The sequence below is a fragment of the Desmodus rotundus genome, chromosome 12 (assembly GCF_022682495.2).
Source record: "Desmodus rotundus isolate HL8 chromosome 12, HLdesRot8A.1, whole genome shotgun sequence".
Classification (NCBI taxonomy): domain Eukaryota; kingdom Metazoa; phylum Chordata; class Mammalia; order Chiroptera; family Phyllostomidae; genus Desmodus; species Desmodus rotundus.
Window position 1 is genome coordinate 46,312,398 of NC_071398.1, and position 27,860 is coordinate 46,340,257.

Here is a 27,860-nt window from a genome sequence, read left to right on the forward strand (position 1 = left end):
ACAGATCTGGAGTGAGTGGAAGGGATAAAAAGGGCAGAACTTCAGAATTCAAACGCATAGCTGATAAGATCAGGAAATGTCTGAACCGATCACTGTGTCACTACACATCAGCCTATGCTCCAGGGTCTCATTTGGGTGGCACAGACCCGGAGCTGTGCTGATAAAAGCTGAACAAACTGGCTGTCCGGGGGGGAAGAGCCCTGGGTTGTGGTGTTGGCTGATCTCTGTGGTGTAAATACTCCCACTGTGGCCTGTTTCGAGCTACTGCTGTGCGCCCACAGAATGTGGAGATAGGAAGAGATGCACAGCAGCGTAATTACGTGGTGTTTCCGTCATCCGGGTACAATGGATGCAAACGATCTCAAGGGTATACACGATGGAAACACAGACAAATAATTGGGAAGTGATGAGTTTTGAGTATTTATCACCCTTGCTCTTAACCTAATTTATACAATGGTTAGTTGACATAATTAATTTAAACAATGGCCATGTTTAACAACTGGCTTGAGCTAATTTTGAAAACTTAATCCTTGGCTCTCAAGAGCTGGTGTGAGCTGGCCTCAGCGCACGATGTCTGTCCTGTGAGGCCCGAGGACTGAGGGGTGACAGGAGCAAGGCTGAGTCTTCTATCTGACCCCCACGCTCCCCACACCTTCAGGGAGAAGCTAGTTGCCTGCACCAAGCTGGCACCCCCGAGTCTCTCCCCCACCCACCTCCCCAAGGAATACCTTGCAAAGGCTTGGCAGCCCGCTGGAAGAAGTTCTGCTCATTGAACAACCGCCCGTCCTTGGAGTCCTAGCATGGGATGAGGGGGAGAAAGCTGTCCCACTGGAGTCTCTGGGACAAGGGACCCCAGCTCATCCCCCCAGGGCAATGCCAGCAACTACCCAGGTTCCCCACCATGTCCCACACAGCAAAACCGAATTCCCCAGGGTGCTCGCTACCCATGAACACATGTCGGAGGCTCCACGTTATCTCCCATTGCCCAGGCTCCTTTTCTTTCTCTTATGACGGGACCGACAAGTTTTCCCCACATATGTGGCCTTCAGCCAAAAACTAGATTTTTGAGCTTCCTTTGAAGTGAGGAGCGACCACATGGCAAGTTCTGGACAATGGGGGTATGAGCAGAAGAGATACGGGCAAGTTCCTCGGTTATGCCCTTAATGGGCTGGGGCCGGCTCTCCCCTTCCTCTTCTCGGGTTCCTGTTGGCTGGAATGCATGTGTGATGGTGGGAGCTGCAGAGGCCATTTCAGCCCATGGGATGCAGGTTATGGGTTGAGGATGTTGGAGCAATGAGAGAAGGAAACTGGGCCCCTCGGTTTGGAAACAGAATGTCAGTCCTGGACCACTGTCCCCGACTTTTAACTGAAAGGGCAATAAAATATTATTTTTCCTAGGACCGCTGTTAACATTGGGGCATTTTTTTCCTAGCAGTAAAGCCAAATATTTTAATTAAATACAACTAGTACAGCTGGGTTCTTAAAAACGTAGGGTCAAAGAGAAGTAGGTTCAAATCCCAGGTCTGTCATTCGTTCATTCTTTCTACGAAGCACCTACTATGTGCTGAGTGTTGTTCTTGCCATTGGAGCCAAAGCTGTGAACAGAGAAACCTGCATGCTGAGTGTCCCTAGGCAAGGCACCGAGTCCCCATTTCCTCATCTGGAGAAAGGGGAAATGCGGTAACCACCCCACAGGCTTGTTTGTGAGGCTCTTGGCCCAGAGTGGGGCCGGAATGAGCTCTCCACAGTAGGTGGAGTCTGGCCCCGGAGCCCTCGCTCGATCCACTCACGCGGCCTCCATCTAGGGCCAAGGGAGGGGCCCAATCCAGCTGCCCCGGTTTTGCAGGGGTGAGTGAGAAAATCTGAATAAATAAGTCACCCATAATTCCTGCACTCAGGGATGATCGTGAGGCTGCCGACCATGACCATGACCACTTCCTCTGAGCGGAAGGACGTGACTTGCCCGCCTGGTTACTCTCACTTTCTAGATTTATTTTTCCCTTTTGGTCCCCCTCGAGTGCATGTTTCCTGTATTCTAAAGTCAGGTGTGATTTCATTGACTCCTCAGCCCAGGAACGCCACCTGATTGGTTCTCTGTTGAACCTGAACACCCAGCACAGTTACATGTTAGAGCAGGTGCTCAGTAAACCCACGCTGAGAGCTGGGCAGTGAGCGAACGGGTCACGCAACATGGGTATTATTGGCTCCATCTCACAGATGAGGCAAGTCAGCTCGGAGAGGGGAGGCACTTGCCCGATGGAACAGCCAGGAAGTTATCAGAGGCAGACTCAGGTGTGGACCTGGCTGCAGCTTCTGATGGGCGCTGTAAGATGAGGAACCTGAGGCCCTGAGGGAGATGGGCCCTGCCCAGGGTACCACTGCTCCTTGCTCTCCTGCCTGCCCCCCGCCCACGGAGGCTTGGAGATTGTGGTGCATTGGCTAAAGCCCCAGGCCCTCCCCTCAGCGCAGCCCTCCCCCCAGCCTAGGCATCCCCATAGGGCCACTCACTAGTTTCAGCGAGAATCTTTGTTTCTGGGCACTTGACTCGCTGGTGGACTCACAGGTGGAGACAGACTCGGCTGTGGATGGACAACACGAGTGAGGTCATAATCTACAGGGAAAGTGAGCGCACCGTCCCCACACTTCCCGGAAATGAGCAGAGGTTTCAGTTGCCTGGTTCCCACGGGTCTAGTGCGTTCTTGGCTTATAAGACCCGCTCCTCCTCATTTTCAAACAAGTTCCTTTTTTCTCTCTCTTCCGCTCTCTGTTAACAGCCAGCTATGCAAAAGGGCTAACACAGCAGGCCTAAGATTGCTCTCCTTGGAATGGCCTGCTTGCAAGGCTGTCCTTGGCTGGTATCTGGGAACCTGGATTTTGGGAGGGTTCCAGCCTTTTCTAACCCAGGGGTCCCCAGCCTCTGGGCTGCAGACTGGTACCAGTATGGGCCTGTTAGGAACCGGGCTGCACAGCAGGAGGTGAGTTTGAATGTAATGCGCTTGAATCATTACAGAACCATCCGCTCCCCACCCCAGTCTGTGGAAAAACTGTCTTCCACATAACCTGTCCCTGGTGCCAAGAAGGTTGGGGACCGCTGCTCTAACCAATCAGAGGGGCTTCCTGTGCCCAAACTGTTCTGCTGAACATCTGCTTTCCTTCTGGAGGCTGGCAAGCTGCTATGCTGCAGGCAGAGGGTGTGCATATGACCAGCCCCCAACAAAAGCCCCGGGCGTGGAGTCCCTAGTGGTCCACACGCACTGTCATATCTCACAGTGTGGCCCGTGTGACTCCACATGGAGAAGGCTCTGGAAGCTGCGCACTTCGCCCCATGTGCCTCTCCTTTTTGCCGTCTCTCCTATGTCCTTTCGCTGTGATGCATCCTGATGTGAGAGGCCCGTGGTCCCCTAGTGCATCACCAACCTGGGGGTGTTCCGGGGACCCTGACCCACCCTGTCGGCCTTTGTCTACATATATGGGTAACTGCCACATGATGGATGCAGACTCCTCCTCCAGGAAGGACTTGCTGCCTTAGTCCAGCCCCACCCCACCTGCCATAGGCAGCCTTCGGCCCCTCAGAGGTCCCTCAGCTGCACATCCGGGGTGGCCCATATCCAGTGTCCAATGGCTGATCAAGGCGGATAAAAAGGCACAGCCCTGCTGGCCCAGCATGGACCCATGCTGCAGGACCACCTCTGCTCCAGAGCCACCACGGGGCGTGCGCCTCTGCAACAGCCCCTCCCCTTCCTCTCCTCCCCAGGTACTGGGGCACTTCCCCAAAAGCACTCTGCATGCTTGTCCCCTTCCGCTTCCTTACAAACCCCACAACGTCTCCTCCGGCCCTGCGCTAAGTGTAGGCTTTACACACATCCCTTCCTTTACCGTCTGGACAGCCCTAGGGAAGCTGGCCTACTAATACAGTATTATCATGGCTGTGGTTGTTAGCGCCACCTGCTGGACGAGATGAGAGAGCTGAAGCTTAGAGAGGCCAAGCCAGGCCAACCTGGGTCCAAGCCCAGCCCCACCATCAACTCTGGGTGACTCTGCATGAGGTGCTAACCCTCTCTGGGCCTTCCTTGACTCGTCTGTAAAATAGCAGTATTGAAGCCCACCCCTGAGGCTGGATGCAAGGACTCAGAGGAGCCAGCAGAAATAATAACAGTGTCAGCTTCCCAGGCCAGTGTGGCTCAGTTGGTTGGAGCGTCATCTCATAAACTGAAAGGCTGTGGATTTGATTCCCAGTCAGGGCACATGCTTAGGTTGCAGGTTCAGTCCCTGGTTGGGGTACGTACAGGAGGCAATCAACTGATGTTCCTCTCCCTCTTTCCCCCTCTGTCTAAAATCAATACTCATGCCCTTGGGTGAGGATTTTTTAAATAAGTTGCCACATCCACCGGTGGCCAGATGGGCAGAATTACTCTCGTCTCCCCAGGTGAGTACGCCAGCTGAGTGCGGACCACAGCTAGCTTCATCTTCCACGTGCGTCACTCACTGAACCCGCTCACAGCCCCAGAGCCCAGCACCACCCTGGGCACAGTGGGGGCGCCCAACGCGGGGCTTTTCAAGTGTAACAAGCATGAGGCCCCACAGCTGGTAGGTAGCAGAGCTGCTCCAGCCTGGGGCTAGATCATTCCGGAGCCCAGGAACTGAACCGTCGCCAGCTGTTCTAGCAAGCCCTCTGAGTCCTCCTTCCTTTTCTCTCTTCCTTCCACCCTTCCTTAATCATCCTGACTGTGAGATTTCTGGAGCCAGGTCTCTGGCTAGTTATTAGTATCTCTGGGATTCATTTTGCTCATAGATAAAATGGGGATAGTGATGTTGCTGATGTTATAAGACTATTGCAAGAATTCAATGAGTTAGGAAGCACAGCTAGCCCTCTGTATTTGTGGGTTCTGCATCTGTGGACTCAATCAACCTGAAAATGTTTGGGGGGAAATGTTACATTGTTGCTGACGTGTATTATGGAGTTAGGCCTAGGATAGCTGCCTCTATACTGGTCATGTATAGATTTTTTTCCCTAAACCAGAGGCCCCCAACTTTTTTGGCACCAGGGACTGGTTTCTTACAAGATTTTTGCATAGATGGGGAGGGGTAGGTGGGGAGACATGAGGCAGAGCTTGGGTTGTAATGTGAGGGAAGCTTTGCTCACTTGCCCACCACTCACTTCAGAGGGATGGGTATCGGTCTTCAGCCCGGGATCGCCTGCCCTAAACAATACAGTATAACGATTATTTACATAGCATTTACTTTCTATGAGCTATTAAGTAATGTAGAGATGATTACAGGAGGACGTGCACAGGTTATATGTGAGTATTATGCTATTTTTTATTAGGAACTTGAGCATCCTCTGTCTTTGGTATCCACGGGGGGGGCCCTGGAACCAACCTGTGGATTCTGAGGGACAACTATATGACGCAAATTTGTTCACGTAAAAACTTGTACACTAATGTTCACACCAGCATTACTCATCACAGCCCAAAGTGGAAACCACCCAAAAGTCCACCAGTTGATACATGGATGCACCAAATGTGATACACCCACACCCTGGAATATTACTCAGCCGTGAAACAGAGTGAGGCCCTGGCTCATCTACAACATGGATGGACGTGAAAACATCAGGCTAAGGGAAAGAAGCCAGACACAAAAGGCCACATGCTGTGTCACTCCATTTATATGGAACATCCAGAATAGGCAAATCCATAGGGACAAAAGTAGAGCAGTGGTTGGAAAGGGGGGATGAGAATGACTACTCAAAGGCACGGGGCTCCCTTCGGGGGCAACAGAAATGTTCTGGAGTTACATAGTGGTGATGGCACCAAACACTGCGACTATACTAAATCCCAGTGAACTGTGGGCTTGAACATGGTGAATTTTATGTTATGTAAGTTTTATCTCAAAAGATGGCCTAAAACTCCCTGAAACCAACTAAAGGGCTAACAGCAGGGCCTGGTCTTGAGTAAGAACCTCAGTCAGGTTGATTATTACTAACACTCCTAGCTTGGTTATTTTCTTCACTGTAACGAGGTGTCCAGTTTTTGATGTTTTACTGCTGACAGATTTTGGGTCTGGCCCCGCCCCTTCCCTTCCCATCCCGCAGCTGTGTGAGCTGGTGGGAAAGCCTGGGGTTCTGTCCTCTGGTGCTGGCGGGAGAGGGAGAGTCAAACCACGGGAGGCCCTGGCCCCGTGTGGGAATGCTCACCCCGGCCCCACTTCTTAACCACAATAAAAACCTGGCCCAGGTGGCTTTCCTTGCCATCTCAGGACATTTCAGACCTGCTCCCTGCAGAGACAACTGTGCAGGAAATAAACCTTTCATATCCTCTTGGTGGGTGACATCATCCGGCTCAACATTGAAACCAAATGTGTGCAGGGTAGGGGGGCCATCCTATCTCTGCAGGGTAGAGTTATCATCCTTATCATTTGGTCACACAGGGCTTGCATTCCCACATGACAGAGCAGGTGGAGCTGAAGGAGAGTGCTCTCCAGCTGGCCACAGTCGCCACCACTCCCAATAGCCTTACCCCCAGCGTCCTACACTCATTTACTCTACCTGCCTGGCCGCTATAGGTGGGTAGTCTGCAGTCCCAAGTTTAAGAAGAAGCTGCCAGAGGCGGGTCTGCAGCTGGGATATAGCTTCCGTTTTCATTCTCAGAAAGGGGTTTCCCTCCCCTTGCCCTGGCTGCAAGATGGTCTGGCCCAGCCCAGCACCTTGCCTACCCCCCCACCCCCCCGTCCCGTAAACAGACTGTACCTTCATAGAGAATGCCCTGATCGTCCCTGCTCTGAATGGCTCCCAGCTTCCAGTGTCGTCCACACTTGTCTGTCAGCACCGTCCCCGGGGGCAAAGCTGTAAGCGAGGTGGTCACACGGCTCCGCTTCAGTGTCTGAGGGCTTCTTTTTGCTGCCTGCAGGTTCCTTTTGGGGGTGGGAGGTGTTTTCTGGGACCCTACAGCAGGATAGCCAGAATAAAGAATGGGTATCCGGGAGAGAAAAGTTGAACAGGTAAGGAGACAATACTCATAGTACTGTTCATTTATTCATTTGTTCAATGAACAAATGCTTCCTGCCACCTTTCATGGGTCAGGTCTTTGTGTGACAAAGCTGGCGACCCAGACACGAGTCAGACCTGGGCCCGTCCCTCAGGAGTCCTAATTAGGTGGGGGAGTCTGACCTGGCCACAGCTGGTCAAACAAGGCATTTCAGAGATATATGAGAAAGAGACTAACTGTGCCTGGAGAAGTCAGGGAAGGCTTCCAGGAGGAGGGGACATCTGAGTTCAGTCTTGTTGAATGGACAGAATTTGCCAGGAGAAAAAATAGACATTCCAGACATTTGACTGAAAAAACAGACATTCAACTAAAAACTCCCTGAGACAGCACCTAACAGTAGTGGGTGACTGCGGGCAGGGAGGGGTGGGGTCAGAGCTGGACTGCAGGGTCAGGCTGGGGGCAGGGATAAGGGGCCAGGGAGGTGTGAGTGACGCCTGAGCAGGGGGATGATGCCCACATATTGTCAGGTGACCCGCCTTTTAACCATCTGCAGTCAGGCAGGACTGGTCCTGGCTCTTACCTTTGCGTTGCTCAGAGGGACTCAAGGTAAGTTCAGACCCAGAACTGTCGTAGTCTGAGGAGAGGGATGATGGAGGAGAAGTGACACAGCCGGACCATTTCACCTTCTTGGGAGAGAGTTTAGAACTGCTGTTCTCTCTCTTTGAGCCTAGTGAGGGGAAGACTGAATGCAGATGGGTTACAAAGGCCCTTCTCGCAACCGGAAACCCAGAAACCCTAGGTTCACATCCGCCCACTCTTCTCTCTGGCCTTCACAACCAAGTCTTGCTTCTTCTCCCTCGGGGGTCTTAGCCTCTGCATTGTATCTTCTATCACTTTGCCACTCTGCTCTACCTTTTAGGTGATTTTTTCAGATCTGTTTTCTAGTTCACTATTCTCTTCTCAGCTTTGTCCAGGCTGCAGTTTCAACAGTCTGATGAGTTTCTGATTGCCATGGTATTTGTTTTCATCATCATAGGTGTTATTTGGTTCTTTTTCAAGTCTGCCAGATCAATTCTTACTAACTTTTGATCCTTCGTTTTTTTACATAGATATAGATATAGATATAAAATATGTAACATATATACATATTATACACATGAACATATCTAAAACCCTCACCAGAGGATTTGATTGATTTAGAGAGAGAGGAAGGGAGAGAGAGAAACCCACATTGGCTGGTTGCCTCCCATAACGCAACCTAGCCTGGGATCGAACCCACGACCCTCTGGGGTGAGGGATGAGGCTCCAATCCTTCATTATAAATTTCTTCCTTGATTTCTTTAAACATATGAAAGGTGTTTTGTGCAGTCTCAAATGCTAATTCCCAGGCATCTAGTCAGTTAAAGCCTGAGTCTTTGGTTTGTTGTTTCTCCCAACAGGGGCTTGCTCCCTGGTGTCTTCATTGACCAATTGAGAGCCTCAATCGGCATGTTTGGTCCCTGCAGACGACTGGGTGAATGAATGATGAACCGGCTCTAGGCTGGCGTTAGAGAAGGCTGGTACTAAGAACTCAGGCTCTGAAGTCAGGCCAAGGCCAATTCTGGTGGCATGTGCCTGGAATGTAGACACAATGTTGGAAAAGAAGAAGCCACCTTGAAAATCAAGGTCCTAATTTACCAATGTAGGACCTGTGCCTGGACCTTCCACTTGCCAGGACCCAGAGCTGATGTTTCAATCATTTAGTCAGCCACCTTAGGATTTCTCAGCACACACTTCTGTGCCAGGAATGATCCTGAGTGCTGTACAAACAGCAGGTTACAAACCACAATCAAAAGCCTGCAAACCACAATAAATTCCTGCCCTTATGGGGACTAAAGATAAGAAGCGATAAAAATAGAGTTGATACTTACAAGAACCAAAAGGCAATATAAAGCGAGGGCAGGCGATAAGGAGTGTCATAGGTAGGAAAGATGGGATTTTAATTAGTGATGTCAGGGAAGGACTTCCTGAGAAGGCAACAAGTGGGTAAAGACCTGAAGGAAGTGAGTGAGAGAGTGGGTCATGCACCAGATGTGGGAAGAACCACCTTGACAGAGGGAACAGCAAGTGCGATGGCTCAGAGGCCCAGGAATGCCTGAGGTGTGGAGGAATAGGGAGGAGGCTGGGTGGCTGTGTTCCCTCCCCGAACACCTGCACACCTCACGCCCCTCCAGGGAAAAGGTCACAGCCCTGGTCCTTACCTCTGAAGGATGACACAAGCGGTTTGACCAAGGCCTGGGACCCCTCAGGCTCCTCTTTAGACAAAGGCTTTCCGCAGTAGGGGCAGAATTTGAACGCTCTTTTGATACTTTTGCCACAGTCTGAACAGAAGGCGCTCATGCTAGAAGACAAAAGTGTGTTGGAAAGAACAGGAAACTGAAAGAGAAACTTAATCTACTGCCAAAGAACAGTCAGCCCAGTTCCTCACGGTAACAAGATTGCGAAGAATGAAAAGCGAATGCCCACAGGATACACTCAGGAAGTGCCCACTCCTAAAATGAGTTCTGCCCACTGTGTCCAGCCGTTAGCTACCAGTCTCTCTCCAATGGCCCAGGGCAGGTATGAAGCAGAGCAAAGGTGCAAAGCAGAACTGCAGACCTCACAAAAGATTCGGGAATGCTTCAAGGTCAATGAAAATTATGCAGGAGCGCTGCTCCAATCACAGAAACACTGAGGGTCTTCAACTGCATTTGTGATGTTCATTTCTTGAAGCACGGGATGAGGATGGGAGAGGCAGCTAATGATGCTCACCAACTACCCACATACTCCCCTACACTTCCCAGGGTCCTGTGCACTTAGATTGGGGCCACATGACTAGTTCTGGCCAATGGGGTATGAGTGGAAGTTATTTTCCTGCTGAGGTTGTTAACAGCCAGAGTACCTCCTCGGTCCTCCCCTCCCCTGCAGGGGTGGCCCTGGAGGCCACATACTCCAAATACCACAGATAACGAGATGAAGGAGGGCTGCTTGGTTCATGTTGGAATCTTGTGATCAGCAAATAAGCTTACGTTGTATTGAGCCACCAAGATTTCAGGGTTTATTTATTACAGCACAGCCTAGCCTACCCTGACTTAGTGAGACAACAGGTATTCACTGCATTACCCTGTAAGCCTTGCGTATCTCTGGAATATTTCCCAATACTTTGAAAACCAAAACCAAAATCACAAATGAAGATAGGGCAGGTGCATTCATTTACTAAGGCTGCCATAAATAAAAGCCACAGATGAGGTGGCTTAACCTTAACAGGAATTTATATCTCACAGTTTTGGAGGCGAGAAGTCTCAGGTCAAGGCACCAACGAGCCTGTTTTCTTCTGATGCCTCCCTCCTTGGGCTGGCAGATGGCTGCCTTCTCACTGTGTCCTCATGAGGTCATTCCTCTGTGTCCTAATCTCCTCTTCTTATAAGGACACCAGTCATATTGGGCTAGGGCCCTGTCATCGTCTGTTTGGACTTCTATAGTAATATGTCACAGACTGGGTAGCTTATCCACAACAGAAACTTGTATCTCACAGTGCTGGAGACTGAGAAGTCAAGATGAAGGCACCAGCATGGCTGGGTTCTGGTGAAGGCCCTGTTCTGGGCTGTAGACTGACCAGTCCTGTGTCCTCACACAGTGGAAGGGGCCAGGGCGCTGTCTGGGATCTCAACTACAGAGCATTAATCTCACTCACAAGGGCTCCACCCTCATGATTTAATGGTCCCCTACCCCCACCCGGCAAAGGCCCCACCTCCCACTACAAACACACTGAGCATGAGGATTTCAACCTGTCAATTTCGGAGGGATCCAAACATTCAGACCACAGCAGGTGCACTATAACAACTGCATTTAAACTTAAGTACTTCCTTAAAGGCCCTATCTCCAAATATGGCCAGTCTGAGGTACTCGGGCTTGGGGATTCCACATACAAATTTTTATAGGATACCATTCAGTCCATAAAAGCAGAATCAGACTGGTTAATAAGCGAAGAGAACATCCGCAAGGATGCCAGTGCAACAGACACTTCAAATGAGTATGTTTTAAATAGCAAAAGAAAAAATTATATATTTTTTTCTTTATTGTAAGACAGGGGTGTCCAAACTTTTGGTATCTCTGGGCCACACTGGAAGAAGAGTTGTCTTGGGCCACATGTTAAATACACAAACACTAACAAAAACTGATAAGCAAAAAAAAGGTTTTAAATAAATTTACAATTTTGTGTTGGGCTGCATCCATAGCTATCCTGGGCCACATGTGACCCGCAGGCCATGGGTTCGACACCCCTGTAAGACTTAGTGTACAGTACCAATTATAAGCCGGACTATTGAAATAGAAGTCAAAATAAACTTGGGTTTCATTTCACCTTGCAAGAGAAAGTTCTTCCCTTTTTATTCTTGGCAAATATAATTTGCATATATTTACAGTGTATGTGATGTTTTGATATATGTATGCATTGTGAAATAATTACCACAATCAAACTAATTAACATATCCATCACCTTCCAGTTATTATTTTCGGGTGTGTGGTAAGAACACTTGAGATATTCTTAGCAAATTTCAACTGTACAAAACATGTACTACAGTCGCTGTGCTACACATTAGGTCTCCAGCACTTACTCATTTCGTATCTGAAAGTGTGTACCCTTTGACCCATATCCTCCCCTTCCCCCCCACAGCTGCTGGGAACCACTATTCTACTCTCTAGCACTAGGAATCAAACTTTTTTTTGGATTCCACATATAAGTGAGATCATAGAATATTTCTGTGTCTGGCTTAGTGTGACCAAACCCTTGTTCTTTCTTCACGATAAAGGCTGGACTCCGTTGCAACTGCAGAACAGAAGAGTCCTTTAAAACCACAGGCTCTTGTCCCAGGCTACCTGGATTTGAGTTCTAGATCTGCTGGGCACCTAACTTACCCTGTCTGTGCTTCATGCTGCCCGGCAGTGAAATGGGGCTTCTAACTATCTGACAGAGTGGGTATTGAGGCCTAACTGAATACATTTATAGCAAGTGATGAGAACAGGGCCTGGCCCATGGAAAACCTTTTATGGTGGTGGCTGTTATTACCATATCATGCCCTGTATCTCAATTATTAGGTTCTACTTGTTACCATTTCTACTTTCCTCTTTTCTCTTTCCATACTGTAAGTTCTCAGGCCTCTCCATTCCCACTGGTGCTGCCTCGTGGAATTCCAGGGCCTACCCCTGAAAAAACACAGGCAGCCCAAACAGCTAATGAAAGATGTCTCAGCTGGAGAAAAGGGTTACTCCTCCCCTAGGTCTGCGGAAGAGCAGAAACCATGCTGTGGCGTAAAACTGCCCTCCTGCTATGTGCCACACAGGAGGCGTGTCACACATCTGACCGCAAAGACTGCAGCCAGGTATCCTTCAGCTTCTAGGAAGTCTGTAATTCTGATTGGTTATGTAACTTTGTAATCTGTTGCCCTGGCAACAGCGCTGAGATGGATATCCTCTAGGTCAAACCAGCCTGGAGGATGGTGACCCTGGAGAGTTTCTGCAGACTTTGTATTACTGAGAAACTTGTGTTTGGACTAAGCCACTGAGGTTTGGGGTTGTTACTACAGCGTACTCTAGCCTTGTCTGACTAACAATACACTAACACTTTGCTAGATTACTCATGTAAAGAAAAGTTTGAAAATCGGTGGGGGTTTTAAGTGGCTTTCAGCAGAATTTGCCAAGTGTCCTTGAATAAAGATGGCCTCTAGGATGGGGCAAGCGCCTACCCAGTGACCATGTCACGTCCATGACGATGGTCCTCCTGGGACTAAAGTATCAGAGCAGTGACACAGAAGAGACGGAGCAGCAGGAGGCAGTTGGTGGTGAAGAGGGCTAAAGGGGCATGTGCCCGAGGGCATGGTACCTTCACAGGGTCGAGGTCTGGCCCTCAGATTCACTGGGCTGCAATCTCCATCTAAACCGAGTCCTGCAAGTGAATAAAGGTGGAGAGGCTGACTCAGGCCACTTCCCACGTGAGGGAAAGATAATGGTTAGTTTATTGAGCATTGGCTACGAAGCCAGCGAGTGCGAATTTCATTCATTCACTTAATAATTATTCACTGAACTCCTAGTATTTGCCAATCACTGGGCGTACAGCAGCAGAGGAAACAAACACGGCTCTTCACCTGACAAAGCTCACATATTGGGGGTGGGGGGAACCAAGATAAACTGTGAGCAAGTAACTATTTATTAGGTCAGATAGAGATAGTGTTATGGTAATGGCTCAATAAATACGGATGGAAGAAAGGAGCGTCAAGAGTGCAGAGGCCGTCTGTCCAAGGTCGGGACTAAACCCCAACATTCCAACATTCAGGCTAGTCTTTATCTTTCATTCTCCCATTTATTTTATTTATTCAACTAGTATTTACTGAACGTCTCCTACGAGTTAAACATTGTGTCCCTTCTTAAAGGTTATGAGTGAGACACAGCACAGTAAAAGAACTAGAAGCTAGACCCCACCGTAGCACAGGAGGGACCGTTGTTAAGGAAACTGTGACTCGCCTCAGCCCCGCCCTAAGCAGAAACCAGGAACCCCATGCCAAGGAGGGAGCGTCCGTCAAACTCCCGATTCCCTCCGTCAGTCTCAGTCGTAGCCACGCCCACCACGAAGAGTCAAAAGTGGCTTCGGACCGTTACGATAGGCCAATTATCCTAGCGACTAGAAGCTTCTTATATCCCAAAACCTGCTCCCAGGGGCTCTGCCTCTCACAAAGGGTCGTGCTGACGTCACAGGCAACTCGACCGAATTGTGCACTGGGTACCAAGAGACTTCCCCTGCTACGCCTCGACTTCCCCTCTCTTCTGGCTGCCTGAGCGGAGTGGAGACCAAATACCTGGGGGGGTAGACCCTTGGATACCTGGGGGACTGGGACTCACCTTCTCAGTGTCCCCGCGTAAACTTCCGCTTTAGAGGAAGGCTCTGCGCGCGCATTCTCTGCCCGAAGGCAGGACTGCGCCCGCGCAGGCGCTGCTGACCCCCCGACTGCCCCAGGCCTGCCTACCACGGAACTCCCTTTCCCAGACGTCTTCGCGGCTGGTAGTAGGATCATTCCCTGACGGCTCATCCCTAGTTCCCCTTTTGGAACGCTGCCTGGTTCTACTGCGCTTGTGCCAAGGTGGAGCCAATCGTAAGGAGGAATAAACTGCGGGGCACCTCTCCGCCAATCAGCAGAGGTCACATTATTTCTCCCGCCTCTACTTCGTCCCTTTCGCGCGTTTTCTGAGGTATCCCAGTTTCTCAACGTGTTTCTATGGCAACCCTCTGCCGTCCCCCTTGAGAAATCAAAAGCCTCCCCTTCTTCTAGAAAAGGCAGGACGCTGACTCGGTTGTTCTTCAGCAGAAAAAATGTTGGACTACAATACCCAGTTGCCGCCTGATCCCTATTTTGTTTCTCCGCACCAAAGGGCTCGGCGGGACCTCTGAAGACGGGGTTGCGGATGGAGATTAGACGAGCGAAAGAGTCCGCACAGCCCTCTGGGACACACGTAGTCTCTGGGCTGGCGCGGAGGATCCCGCGTGGAGAAATTCCGAGTAAATTCACGAGGCACCGATAGTGGCTGTGACGCGGCACCCGTGAGAGGAACCCCGTCTCCGGCTCTCTCTGGGCTGGGGTCGCGGCTGTTAACTGCGGGCTGCAATCTCGAGGTGAGGAGACGCTGGGGTTGCGATTACTGAGAACTCTGAAGGCTTGGGGGGCAGGGCGCTCCGGTCTCCCCCGGGGGCTAATGGAAAATTCTTTCGGCGTCCCCGGCGAAGGGCGCGTTGCCTTGGGCGGTAGGGCTAGGTGGAGTCTCGAACCCTGGCTCAGAGTCTGTACCGGGCCAGGCTGTTAGTCCTCGTCGGCAGCCCTGAGAGGAGCGATTCCATTTCATTTCATTTTGGGGTGAGGAGACCGAGGCACGAGAGGGTGGGTTGCTTGAAGTTGTTGGTAGAGTTGGGCAGGATCTTGAGGGATGAATGAATGGGAGTTTTTTCGGGAGGTCACGGGGCTGAACATTTATTTGAGCGCTTTCTGTGTGCCAGGCGCCGTGCCGTCCTCGCTTTTTCTCCTCTAACCTCCGCATCAGCACCGAGAGATTAGTGTAGCTCCCCGGTTTTATCGGACGGTTTTATTGGCACCAGGCTCGTCTCGGGAATCAGACACAGGAAGCCGAGTGTATCTGCCGGGAAAGGCGTGAATACACACCGAAAGGACTGTGCGTTGGCTATGGTAATTCGGGTTAACTTTTGCTGCTAATTTATGAATAAAGCTCTGGTTTTCAGAGCTTTCTGGTTTTTAAAATGACACATAAGTGCCTGCGCATCGGTTGTGTTTGCCCCACTTTGTCCATGTGGAAACTGAGGCACAGAGAGGGTGAATGATCTGGCCATCGTCCCGCACTAAGAAGTAGCAAGCTTAAGTCACTCTGACAGGCTGGGTGACCTTGATGCTGCCTGTTTCTTCCCTCCCAGGGTTGAGGATGCATGAGATTGGACAGATCGTGATTTGGAAACTAGAGAGATATTTCAAGCTCAGCTAAAGGAGAGAATCTGCGCGGCGAGGGTTGTGGAACATCAATGAGTTGGGGGGGAGGTAGATTTGAATGAGCCCCACGGGGCTGGCTTTCTGGGAATGCAGACCCAGCATGGCCAAATCCTAAGATTTTTTCAGAAGCTGGAGGTCGAATTTATAGGTGAAATAACCCAGTTTGGGACTTAAGGAAATTTTCTTTCAAGACCTCCTATTTGCCAACACCGTGTGGGCCAAATATAACATCCGTGGGCTGAATTATACTCACAAGTGGAGGCTTTCCTCTGTCATGTGAAGAAAATCACTGAAAGTGAATGTTAGCACTTACTGCTGTACCGCATTGCCTTACCTGCCATCACAAAATCTAGAAAGCGCAGAAGACTTTTTTTGGTTTTTCATAAATTTGGTGCTCAAACCTGACCAGAACTGCTGTAGTTTATAACCTTTAATTAACCTTTAATTATCCTGTATAGCGTGAGCATTTATACTCTTTGCTCTAGAAATACTGAAATATTCAATAGCAAAATGCTGCCTGTCCTACATTGCCCTGGGATTCTAATGAAATATATTGTATAAATGTGTGTCACCTTTGTAAAACCTGAAAATGTCTGAATTTCAAAGCATATCCAGCCCCAGAGGCGTAAGAATTGTGGGCCTTGGGCATTAAGTCATCCCGTGCTTCGTGATCCAGGGTGTTTTCAGTGCACCGTGGATACCTGCTCCTTAGGAAGTTCACAGGGGCTACAAATGTGTAAAAAGCTGTCTGGTACAGTGTTTTGCATATTGTGGGTCATGAAAATAACTCAGTTGGGCAGTGATCATAATTTTTTTTTTCGTGAATAAAAGCGATAATAATAAACATGTCAGACATTCTGCTTTGTGAGATTAAGTGTTATCTCATGAAGCTTTTGTTTAGTTATGCATGTGAATGAGCAGTCATGATATAGATTGTCCGTGTTACTGTGGGTCATGGCTAAAAAAGAAAGTTGAAGAAGTCAGCTGCTGTTGAAATGGCAACAGTTTGGAGGCCAACTCACTTGGACTCAAATCCTAGAGACGATAGATAATCTGAGCTCAAAGAAGCATTGTCCCAAGGGTTCAGCAAGAGACACGTGTTTTATTAGCAGATATTCTGTGCTGTGCTAGGACAAAACTGTGTAAGACAGAGGTCCTAAATATGTACTTAATGAGTGTGATGAAGTACTACGAATGATTGTGAAGTTGCTGTGTCAGCTCTGAAGCACAGTGGAAACTTGGGGCTGGGGTAGTTTCAATAAATAACAATTGTGATTCCTGCAGGGAAACTGATGTTCTGACTCATCCTACTTCTGGACATTTTGGGGGCTCATTCAACATGGCCAGGAAATCAGTCCTAGAAGGAAGGAAGACTTTCTCCCAGTTTCCTTGTTCTTCCTGCAGCCCTGCCAGCTGGGAACGTGGAGGGGAAGGAGGGGGAGCTTAAACCAGGCTGCTGGGCCTAGTGGGCTACTATTGAGGTGAGTTGAGGGTCCCTCCACTCTAACAGATCATCCCCAAAAGCTGCACAGTTGGCCTGCCTTTGTTCTGGGCTCACTGTCCTCTCATGGCCCCGAGTGATCTTTTTCTTTTTAATCCTTACCTGAGGATATGTTTATTGATTTTAGAAAGAGGAAGGGGGTGGGAGGGAGACAGACAGAGAGAGAGAGAGAGAGAGAGAGAGAGAGAGAGAGAGAGAGAGAGAGAGATGTGAAAGACAAATATGGATCAGTTGCCTCCTGTAGGGATTGAACCTGCAACCTTTTAGAGTATGGAATGACACTCCAATTAACTGAGCCATCTGGCCTGGGAGCCTTGAGCAATCTTAAAGTAAAACTCTCACGTTCTTACTCTCCTGCTCAGTACCCTTCCAGAAGCCTTAATGCTTACAGGATAAAATCCAGGTTTCTCAGCTTTTTCCTGTATGATATGGGTCCTGCCCCCCTTCACGGCATCTTACCTTCCCTTCTACTCACACAAGCCATACTCCCTTGTTGGTCTTGTAGTAAATGTCCACTATACTTTCCAGCCCCCCAGCCTTTTCTCAGGCTCTTCCCTCTGCTAGAATACCCTGCCTCCCATCTCTGGCTGGTAAATCTTACACAGCCTTTGAGACCCAGCCCAATCCCGTCACCTTTCCAGAGCTCTTCCCAGCTCTGGTCTCCCATAGCTCAGCCTGCTACCTCCACTGTAGAATGAATCCACCTGGATGTGACTGTCCCTGCCTACGCCCGTCCGCCCCGCCAGACTAGACACAACTGCCTTTTGGCCCAGTCCTTCCTGTGTGCTGGGAACAATGCAGGAGCTTCCCTGCAGCATCTCAGTCACTTCCTAGAGCAGCCCTTGAGATGGGGTAGAAATCAGGGCTCTGGAGGGGGCATGTGACTTAATTGCCAATAGTTAGCCACAGAGGAAGGTAGTGGGACCATGCGTCAGACCCAAACTAAAGACTCAGGTTTCATTCTTACTTGAAACATGTTTGTGTGTATGTGTGTGTGTGTGTGTGTGTGTGTGTGTGTGTGTGTTGATGGAGGTCTGGAAGGAACACACCAGATAGCCACGGGTTCACCTGAATATAGGGTGCTGGGGAAGGCTGCCACATTTTGTTGTCAGTATTCCTCCAGGCTTTGAATTTTTATTCTATTCCCTGGGAACTTTTAAAGTTAAGTAAGATGGCATCACTAAAATTGGCAGACAAGTACTTCCAGCTGTCATGCAGCTGGAAGTGGATCGCGCATCATGTATGAGGGCTCTTGCCCCCTCAGTGTTGTACTGAATCTAATCAGGCTGCTGCTCCACTGACTGGTTTCCAGGAAATGCATCAGGCAGAGGAGCAGCTAAATGACACCAAGAAGAAGCACTGTATCCAGAACGTGACACGCTAAGTCAGGAGCATGGGGTTAAAAAGGCGGAAAGGTGCAGGTATAGATAAAAACTCCTCCAAAGCATATCAGCCCAGTGCAGAGTGTAGGCTTCCTTGGTTTCTGATTCAAACAAGCCAACTATAAAAACATACCACTGAACCCAGTCAAAATCAGCCACAGAAAACAGAATAGTGGGTGATAGGATGGGTGGAGGTAGGGGAGATGGAAAGTCAGTGTTTAATGGGGACACAGTTTTAGTGTTGCACGATGGAGAGATTTCTGGAGATGGATGGTGGCAATGGTTGTGCAACAGTGTGAGTGTACTTAATGCCGCTGGACTATACACTCAAAATTGGTTAAGATGGGAGATTTTCTATGGCTTTTACAAGAAAAAAATTGGAAAAAACCCCATGGAGACGCAGGACAAATCTGAATACTGATTTCGGATGTGGTGCACATACGTATGCAGTAGTAAGGGGTTCTCCTGCTAATACTGAAGTATTCACAGGCGAAATCTGATGCCACCTGGGATTGACTTTGAAATCTTTTCACCTCCACAAAAAATAATATAAAAGTGGGGAAAGAGGCTGAATGAACAAAACAGGTCTGTTACTAGGATGGGGATTGAAGCTGGGTGATGGATATGTGGCTGTTTGTTGCATGCATGTCTCTATTTGGCATATGTTTGAAAATTTCATAATAAAAGCTTCAGATCTTGAACAAACACTGAAAAAGCAAAAGCCAGAAATAAATGGACTTTAGGATTAGGTAGACCTGGGTTTAAGTCCTGCCTGTGTCTCTTCACCAAGACTGTCCTTGCCTACGATATATGGGGACGCCCAGTCTCTTAGGTTGGAAGGTCCTCACAAGACAATTGTTGCCAAAGGCCTGGCATACTGGAGGTGGGGGTGGGGGCACTGAGTGAGCTGTTGGGCCCCTCCCTAACCCTAGCCCCGGAGTCACTGACAGTTTGTTGTGTTTCAGTAATTTGTGACCCTCAAGGACGTGGCCATGGACTTCACTTTGGAAGACTGGGAGCACCTGGGGCTGGACCAGGGGGATCTGTTCTGGGATAAGGCACTGGACAACTACCAGAATCTCTTCTTGCTGAGTGAGTATGCACCCCATTCCTGCTTGGTGATCCCCCGTGGCTCCCTGTCACCCCCCAGGATGAATTCCCAGCTCCTGAACATGTCAGAACCAATATGATCTAGCTCAGCAGTGCTCAGCTGGCTGAGTCTTTCCCCCAGGGGATATCGGCAATGCCTGGCAACACATCCTAGGGGCATGCAAGGACAACCCCCACAGCTAAGGATTACCTGACCCCACTGCCATTGGTGGCATGGTTGACAAGTCCGGCTCAGCCCATGTGCTACCATGGCTTCAGCAGCACTTTGCTCTTTCTCATGACAAAGTGATTCCTCGTCCTGACACTGTGGGGTCTTCACATTTGCTCTCCCCTCTGCCTAGAAGATTCTTGTCCCTTCCTCGTCTTGGGGCTTCCCTAAGACTGAAATTGCAACCCCATTAACACTCCCTCCTCCCTCTCCTGCTTCTCTTGCCACCCCTCCTTCATTTTCTGGCTGCTGCTTTTGTGGTCTGTCTCCTCCTGCCGGATGGGAGCTTCCTGAGGGCATCTCTGCTGCTCACTTATTGGTCCTGGCACTTGCAGCAAATAGTACCTGCCACAGGGACTCAGTAAACGGCTCCTCAGTTAATAAATGAGTGAATAGCGAGAGATGCTATGTCAGGAGCCAGGTCCTGTGCTGAGTGAGTCCTCAGAACTCTCTCCTGCAACCTTTCCGTCACCCCATGAGGAGGTTTGACTGTTCCTATTTAGCTGAGCTTTCTTAAACCTATGGAAAGAAGGGGAGTCATTTTCATAGCCACATTTAGGTTCCCAGGACTATCCCCAGGTTTGGTGATTTACTAGGATGTACAGGACTCCTGTATAGTTGTCCTATGCTGTGATCCGTGTCAGTGAAAGGACACACGGCACAATTAGTAAGGGGAAAGGCACGTGGGGTCAAGGGCACAGGAGACTAGAGACAACTTCAGAGCCCTCTCCCTGTGGAGTCACACAGGATGCGTTTAATTCCCCCAGCAACGAGGTGTGACAGCATGTGTGAAATGTTGACCAGGGATGCTCCTTAGAGACTCCACACCCAGGGCTGGTCATGTAGGCACTCTCTCTGCCTGGAATATACCAGCATTCCAGACACTTAGAAGGAATGCAGGTGTTGAACAGAAGAGTTGGGGCGCACAGAGCCTCTCTGGTTAGTCAGAGAATGCTGGAACCCTCCTGAAATCCAGGTTCCCAGACACCAGCCCAGGGCAGCCTTGAGAGCAGGCTTTTCCACAGAGAGCAGCCAGTGCGCTCAATCAGCCCTTTTCACCAGGCTGTGACCACCAGCATTGCACAGTAAGCAAGTGGCGCGGCCGAAACTCCACTGGGGACCTGTGCAGCTCCAGGGTCCCAGAGCCCCAGCGTCCCAGCATCCCAGCATCCTAGCGTCCCAGCTCCACACTACTCACCTCAGCTGGGTCAACTCATTCCCTTTTTCTAGTTTTTCAGTTCTTTCTTTTCCAAAAACAAAAGAATTTATTCCAAAAGATGAAAAAAAGAAAAGATTATATACTGGAAACTATATGTAATTTTATCACATTGGGACAGGTCTTCTTCATACTGTACCCAATATGTGCTATTGAAGCAGCTTCAGGGAGGTCTGGTCTCAGCATCTTTTCAGTTTTTCAACTCCAGCCTGCAGGAGAAATGCATTTCCTTTGACTCCCCTGCTCATCTGTGTGTGTGTGTGAGTTTCCTGTGGCTGCTTCTACAAATGCCACAAGTGTAGTGGCTTACAACAACACGTTCTTATAGTTGTGTGGGTCAGAAGCTTAAGATGGACCTGACTGGGCTAAAATCAAGGTGTTGGCGGAGCTGGCTCCAGGGTCGGAGGATCTATTTCCTTGCCCCTTTTCAGCTTCTAGAAGCCTCCTGCTCTGCTTGCCTCATGGCCCCTTTCTTCATCTTCGAAGCCAGCAGTGGCCTTTCCCCTGGATTGTGACTCGGCTCCCTTCCTTGAGGAAGTTGGGGGAGGGCAGTGTGCAGGACTGCTTGAGCTCTAGAACCCCGACATCCTCTATCACAGGGCCCAACCCCAGAGGCCTCGGGCAATATGTGGTCCATGGGCAAATGAGTGAACCATGAATGATTAAGTGTGGGCCTCTTTACCTTGCAAGCTCTGCTAATCCCTTGAGGTGTTGCAAGTCCTGTGCCCACAGCCCCAGCTGTCATAGCTCTGATCATCCTGGATTATGACTGTCTCAGGCCCTCTTCCGCTGGACCGGGGACTGCAGGGTGGGTGTCCCTGCAGTTGGCTAGCACTGCAGCTGGATAAAGCATTGCATAGTCAAGAGATCCAGAAGGTTCCCACTGAGTAGCTGGATATCCTCTATGTCCTGGTTGACAACAATGCTGTTCTCTCCCTGCAGACCCCCTCAGACCCAGCCTGACCGATCCAGATGGTGGGGAAGAGCTGAAGACCCTAGTGAGAGGAAGTCCAGAAGTGACAGGCCCTGGTGAGTGAGAGAGGAGGGGCCACCAGCCCCTGGTGGGAGGGCGGTGGGGTCCTGGGGCATGGCCCTCTGTGCTTTCATGATGTATGTCTACCCAGTCATCAGGACCCCCAGCTTCTGGGCTTCAGTCTTCCAATGCTGGCTTCTGTCCCTTTGTTCCGACAGGGATGAGGACGCTCACTCTGCATGCCCACCTTCTCTCTGTCTACCTCAGTGATCAGTACATGGCTGTCCTGGTGCTTTTCCTGTCCCCTCCTTGGTCCTTCCAGACTCAGCAAGGGGCAGCCTTCCATTCCCCAAGTTGGTCTCCATTTTCCTGCTTCATGCCCCCTGACTACTGTGGACACCTTGGTCTACATGTTTTGACCCCTTTATGCAGGCGCAGCCCACCTTCCTGGCCCACGGAGCACAGCAGATGGCTACAGCTCAAGCCTGGGCATTTGCTCTGCTCTCTCCCAGGCCACAGTTCTCCCAGGGGGATCAGGTTAAGCAGTAAAGATTCCCTGGTGTGACGTTGGTCAAGATGTCCCCATTGGGGGAAAGAGGCAGGGGCCTTGCCTGGGGCATGACAGGCTTTTCTCATGGTTTGATCGTTAATAGGAGAAGGGTCCCTAAACCAGAAACCATGGAGTGGTGGCTGCACAGCTTGGTGAGCGTGCAGCTCCATTCTTGGCTCACCCAGGAGCTCGTGAGCGTGAGTCCTCTGCAGCCTCCTGCAGTGTTTTCACATAGGTGACTAACCCAGGCACAGATTCCTGCTCTCTTGGATTCTGCCACTTTAACATAAGGCTGTTTCCAAGCACGTGGAGCCACAGCTTTATCAATAAGCAGATACAGCTTTTGTGTTAACAGTTGTATGGCATTGTCGTCATTTATATCTCTTGTCCCTTGATCAGTGTTCTGCTCTAGGAAGTAGGTCTCAGCTGATGAGGATGATGGTGGAGTGTCTGCCGAGAGGCCCCCTACTACCCTGTGGAGGCCCTGCAGTTGCCCAGCTCCTATCTTAAATCCCCTTGGACATGGGTTCCCTGTTTCCTCTGATGCTGGTTCCAACTGAATCACTATTTTGACCTCTTCTTCATCCCCTTGATGGACAGGCCTGACTCAAGACCCATCCCCTGTTCTCTCTCTTGTCTGTGTTCTCACCCTGCAGCTCCCGTCTTTTCACCCAGAGGAAAAGAAGGTATTTGCACTCTCTCTCTTTCAGACACAGCTGAGGCCAAGATCTCTCTGCTGCAAGAATTCTCAGAAGAAGGACTTTCTCAGGAGATTACGGAGACGTTTTCCAAGGACGGCCTCTGGAACTCTAACTTGGGAGAAGCCTGCATGGGTGAGAGCTGGTTGGATAGTTTGCTAGGAGATCCAGAAAGTCTTCTGAGCTCTGACACTGTCACCAACAAGGAAAGTCCCACAGAGTGCACGAGTCATAAACTCAAGAGCAGCGTCAGTCTTGAGTCCCTCCTTTTCTCTGGAGAGGATTCCCCGATCTCTGATGTTTCCAAGAAGGGTCTGATGCCAGCTAAGTCTCAGGAGTGTAGGAATGACTTCGGCTCCCACTCAGGCCAGAGTCAGCAGGATACTGTCCAGGAAGGGGTGAAACCATATAAATGTAGTGAATGTGGGAAGAACTTCAGCCGGAGTTGCAATCTTCTCCAGCACTGGATTATTCATATGAGGGAGAAGCCACCTGGGAATGAAGAGGATGAGAATGGTTCTGACGAGCATCCAACAGCTCACACAGGCTATGCATCCTACGTGTGTAACGAGTGCGGGGAAACTTTTAGTCACAACACACACCTTCTGTTACATCAGAAAATTCACACTGAAGAAAAAACATGTAAGAGTCAAGACAGTGACCATCCATCAGGTCCTGGCTCCCAGCCTGTTGAGCAGCAGAAAACCCACAATGGAGGTAAATCCTACAAGTGCAATGAGTCTGGCAAGAGTTTCGGCCAAACCATTCATCTTACTCAGCAGCAGAATACCCACGTGCAGAAACGCTATGAATGTGCCCAATGCAAGGCCACCTTCAACTTTAACGAACAGCTCCTCCAGCATCAGAAAATCCATGCTGTGAAAACTACCTCTGAGTGTCAGGAATGTGGGAAGGCCTTCAGACAGAGGTCATCCCTCATCAGACACCAGTCTGTTCACACTGGAGAAGAGCCTTATAAGTGTGATGAGTGTGGGAAAGCCTTCAGGTATATCTTGACCCTCAGGAGCCACCAAAGGGTTCACGGTATAGAGAAGCCTTACAAATGCAATGAATGTGGGAAAGCCTTCTACCGGAACACTCACCTGACTGAACATCAGAGGATTCACACGGGCTACAGGCCTCACAAATGTGACAAATGCACCAAGAGTTTCAGCCGGCCCTCCCACCTGATGCGACACCAGTCTGTTCATGCCACAGAGAAGCCCTACAGCTGTGCCGAATGCAAGGAGACCTTCAGCCTTAATGAACACCTTATTCAACACCAGAAAATCCACGCTGTGGAAACCCGCCACGAATGTCAGGAGTGTGGCGAGCACTTCATTTGCAGCTCGACCCTAACTAGCCACCAGAGCATTCACACCCAAGAACAACAAGGACTTGACGAGAACGGAAAGATCTTGAATCAGAACCTAGAACAAAAAGAGCATCCAGGGACTGGTGAGAAGCCCTTTAAGTGTAACAAATGCGAGAAAACCTTCGACTGCAGCAAATACCTGACTCAGCATGAGAGGCTTCACACCAGGGAGAAGCCCTTTGAGTGTAACCAGTGTGAGAAAGCTATTGGCCAAAGTACACAACTCATTCGCAACCAGATGAGCCACTCTGGAATAAGGCCATATAAGTGTGGGGACTGTGGGAAGGCCTTCTTCCGCAGCACCTCCCTCACCAAACATCAGTGCCTACACAAGAGCAAGTGCCCCTTTAAGTGTAATGAATGTGGAAAGACTTTCAGCCACAGTGCACATCTCTCAAAACATCAGTTAATTCACACTGTGGAGAAACCCTTTAAATGTAACCAGTGTGCCAAAGTCTTTGTGCACAGTAAGTACCTTATTCATCATCAGAGAAATCATACTAGAAAGACATCTTTTGAGTGTAATAAATGCAGAAAAACATTCATACACCGCTGGCGCCTTTCTAAGCATCAGAGGGTTCACACACGTGAGAAACCCTATAAATGTGACGACTGTGGGAAAATCTTCAGCCTGAACGCTCTACTCATTCGACACCAGAGAGTTCACACTGGGGAAAAGCCTTACTTTTGTCAGGAATGTGGGAAAGCCTTCAGCCAGAGCTCATGCCTTTCTGTTCATTTGAGAGTTCACACTGGGGAAAAGCCCTTCCTGTGTGTTGCATGTGGGAAGGCCTTTTCCCAGAAAACAAATCTGAGGCAGCATGAGAGAATTCACACTGGGGAGAAGCCTTACATCTGCGATGTGTGTGGGAAAGCCTTTGGCTTCAGAGCACATCTCAGTGAGCACCAGAGAATTCACACCCAAGAGAAACCGTATCAGTGTCAACACTGTCAGAAAGCCTTTCGCTTCTATGTAGGTCTCCGCCGACATCAGAAAGTTCACACGCAAAAATAACAAGTAGCAATACTACTTGTGGCTGCCGGGTGGCAGCAGGGCCTGACATCTGAGACCTAAAGTTGAAACCATCACATGGTAAGTCCATCCTCCCCCCACCCCTTGCAAAATAGATAAACCTCTTTATTAATAAAGATTGACTAGGAAAATTTGCACCCAAGTTTCATTCAAACAATGAAAACACAAAAGAAGCTGTGTAGCATCCAAATTCCGAGATAGACTCTGGAGACAGTCTGCTGGATTAAGTCTCACCTCTGCCACCTAAGTGACCTGCAGACTCATGGAACCTCTCAGGGCCTCAGTATATAATAGTGACCTACCTCAGAGGGCTGTTGTGAGGACAGATAGGTGCAAAGCACATAGAACTGAATGCCCTGCACATAGTAAGTACTCACCAAGCATGAGCTATGTATGTGCATCACATATAAATATACTCTTTTATGTTAAAAGGAAGAGAAGACTTAGCAACCTTCTATTTCCGTTTACTGCAGTTAATGTCTTAATTTTTTTAAAGATTTTATTTATTTTGAGAGAGAGGGGAAGGGAAGGAGAAAGAGAAACATCAATGTGTGGTTGCCTCTCATGCGTCCCCTACTGGGGACCTGGCCCTCAACTCAGGTATGTACCCTGACTGGGAATGAAACTAGTGACCCTTTGGTTCTCAGGCTGGCACTCAATCCACTGAGCCACACTAGCTACAGCTAATGTTTTTTGTTTTTAAGTTTTTCTCCAAAATGCCTTCGGCTTAATTTGGTTCCCCAAACTCAGCACATGAATCTTTTTTTTTTTAAGTCTAACCTTGCCCTTCCCTCCATTCCTGTTCTATCCTAGTATTAAGTAATCTACAGAAGCCAATAAGAACATTTAAACTAACATCAAATGGCCAAAACATTTCACTCTTAACCTTCCATCTCTCTCATTCAGAACAACCCTTTCCACATTCACATGCCACCTTTTCCCATAATCTTCCTGCGTTTCAAGTTGTTGGTTATATTTAAAATGATACCCAATTTGTCATGGGAGTTAATGATACTGGAACAGCTGGATTCAGTCAGGCGAGCTGCACTGGATATTGTCATAGTTAACACTATACAGAGGATAGGTTTGTGACAATTGTGAAAATTGTGACAGATTGTGAAAACTGGATTGCCAGAATGTTCTTCTGGCAAGATTGTTGTGAAAATTGTGATGGATTGTAAAAATTGTGATGGATTGCCAGAATGTTCTTTATACACCATTTTTCTAAGCTGACCACTCACCAGGCGCTTTGCTAGGCGCCAGGGCAGGGAATGTCAATATGGTAAACCCTGCCCTTGCCTTGAAGTTTCTGGAATCCAAGGGAAATGGACGGTACCATTTTCAGAGTGCTGTTATTGACAAGTGACATCTTAAAATGCCACATTCCCTCATGCCACAGTAAGTTCTGGGGCCACTGAGGATTGCTGGAGAGCCCAGTGAGGAAATGAGCCTTCTTCTTGGAGCCGTCAAGTCAACAGATCATTGGCCACGCCTGTTCTACAGCAGAGACCCACCTCGTGGAGCCACACAACCTTCTCCTCTTGATGGCACCTCATCTCTGGACTTTTGTGCCCTACCCACTAAATGAACAAGTCGTTTGCTGAAGCACAAACAGAATCTTGTGAAGACATTGGACTCTCAATATCTTTCATATTCTTAGTGCTAAAAACGTTTAGGAGTATGTGCCCTGTGCTCCTGGCCTTTTAAAGCCTTGTGCCTTGAGTTCTGCTGGTTGGTTCTATTGTTGAAACTGGGAACATAAAGGTTGATCATTGGGCCCACTGCACAGTGGGGAGCACACTGGTTTTCTGTTGGCCAAAACATACAACTCCCTGGGCGTGGTCTAGTCTGGGTGACAGGCCTGCCACGTGCCAAAGGGACTACAGAGTGTGCAGGGTAGGCCAGAGGTGGGAACTCAAATAGAGAAGTGTGTTCAATGAAGGTTTGACACCACACACACAGGTCAGAAACCCTTTGCAAAATCAGCAGCCATGGGAGGGGCGGGGGAGGCAGTTTCTGCAACTAATGACCTGTATTGAGGGACAGGGTAGAAATGCCCTTCTTGTGTGTATGTTGGTTCTCTTGATTAAAGTTTTGAATCTAAAGGTGTTGGTTCCTTTTCTCAGCCTGATGCCACATGCCTGGCCAGATACTGAGTGTACAGAGGCCCTGCCTGGCAGTTTTCATGTTCCAGTGGGGGAGGGCTTGCAGCGGTGAAAACCATCCCTTAAGAGGGCAGTTAAATATGTTTTCCCAGACTGGGAGGGAAA

At 49.3% G+C, this 27,860-nt stretch overlaps 2 protein-coding genes across 8 annotated transcripts in view; one reads left to right on the plus strand and one right to left on the minus strand.

Annotated features, from left to right (window-relative positions):
* Positions 1 to 14,098, minus strand: part of VRK3 (VRK serine/threonine kinase 3) — a 34,992-nt gene extending 20,894 nt beyond the window's left edge. The window contains exons 1-7 of one of the 5 annotated variants that reach the window (XM_071219986.1): positions 13,896 to 14,097; positions 12,883 to 12,945; positions 9,224 to 9,363; positions 7,564 to 7,617; positions 6,746 to 6,940; positions 2,509 to 2,579; positions 729 to 795 (exon numbers count right to left, since the gene is read on the minus strand). In XM_071219986.1, the coding sequence (XP_071076087.1) occupies positions 729 to 795; positions 2,509 to 2,579; positions 6,746 to 6,940; positions 7,564 to 7,617; positions 9,224 to 9,362 (526 nt within the window). In that variant the 5' untranslated portion in view covers position 9,363; positions 12,883 to 12,945; positions 13,896 to 14,097. Of the gene's footprint in view, positions 1 to 728; positions 796 to 2,508; positions 2,580 to 6,745; positions 6,941 to 7,563; positions 7,726 to 9,223; positions 9,364 to 12,882; positions 12,946 to 13,895 lie in introns of all 5 variants that reach the window. The other 4 variants (XM_071219985.1, XM_071219984.1, XM_024566294.4 and 1 more) reach the window with 4 other exon arrangements.
* A 143-nt stretch (positions 14,099 to 14,241) lies between these two features.
* ZNF473 (zinc finger protein 473) lies at positions 14,242 to 27,625 on the plus strand. Of its 3 annotated transcripts, none has more exons than XM_045200339.3 (5): positions 14,242 to 14,664; positions 16,829 to 17,025; positions 19,393 to 19,519; positions 21,904 to 21,990; positions 23,141 to 27,625. In XM_045200339.3, the coding sequence occupies exons 3-5, from the start codon at positions 19,420 to 19,422 to the stop codon at positions 25,570 to 25,572; spliced, it is 2,619 nt and encodes an 872-aa protein (XP_045056274.2). In that variant the 5' UTR covers positions 14,242 to 14,664; positions 16,829 to 17,025; positions 19,393 to 19,419; the 3' UTR covers positions 25,573 to 27,625. The 3 variants fall into 3 exon arrangements, with proteins under 3 accessions (XP_045056274.2, XP_024422048.2, XP_045056275.2); XM_024566280.4 differs by having other exon boundaries at positions 23,195 to 27,625; XM_045200340.3 differs by lacking the exon at positions 16,829 to 17,025.
* Positions 27,626 to 27,860: the final 235 nt, after the last annotated feature.

Excerpts from the sequence above, each read along its gene's own strand:
- ZNF473 (XM_045200339.3), top strand. The coding sequence starts at position 19,420 with ATGGACTTCACTTTGGAAGACTGGGAGCACCTGGGGCTGGACCAGGGG. Across the intron at positions 19,520-21,903 it reads CCAGAATCTCTTCTTGCTGA|ACCCCCTCAGACCCAGCCTG; the intron begins GTGAGTATGCAC and ends CTCTCCCTGCAG. Across the intron at positions 21,991-23,140 it reads TCCAGAAGTGACAGGCCCTG|CTCCCGTCTTTTCACCCAGA; the intron begins GTGAGTGAGAGA and ends CTCACCCTGCAG.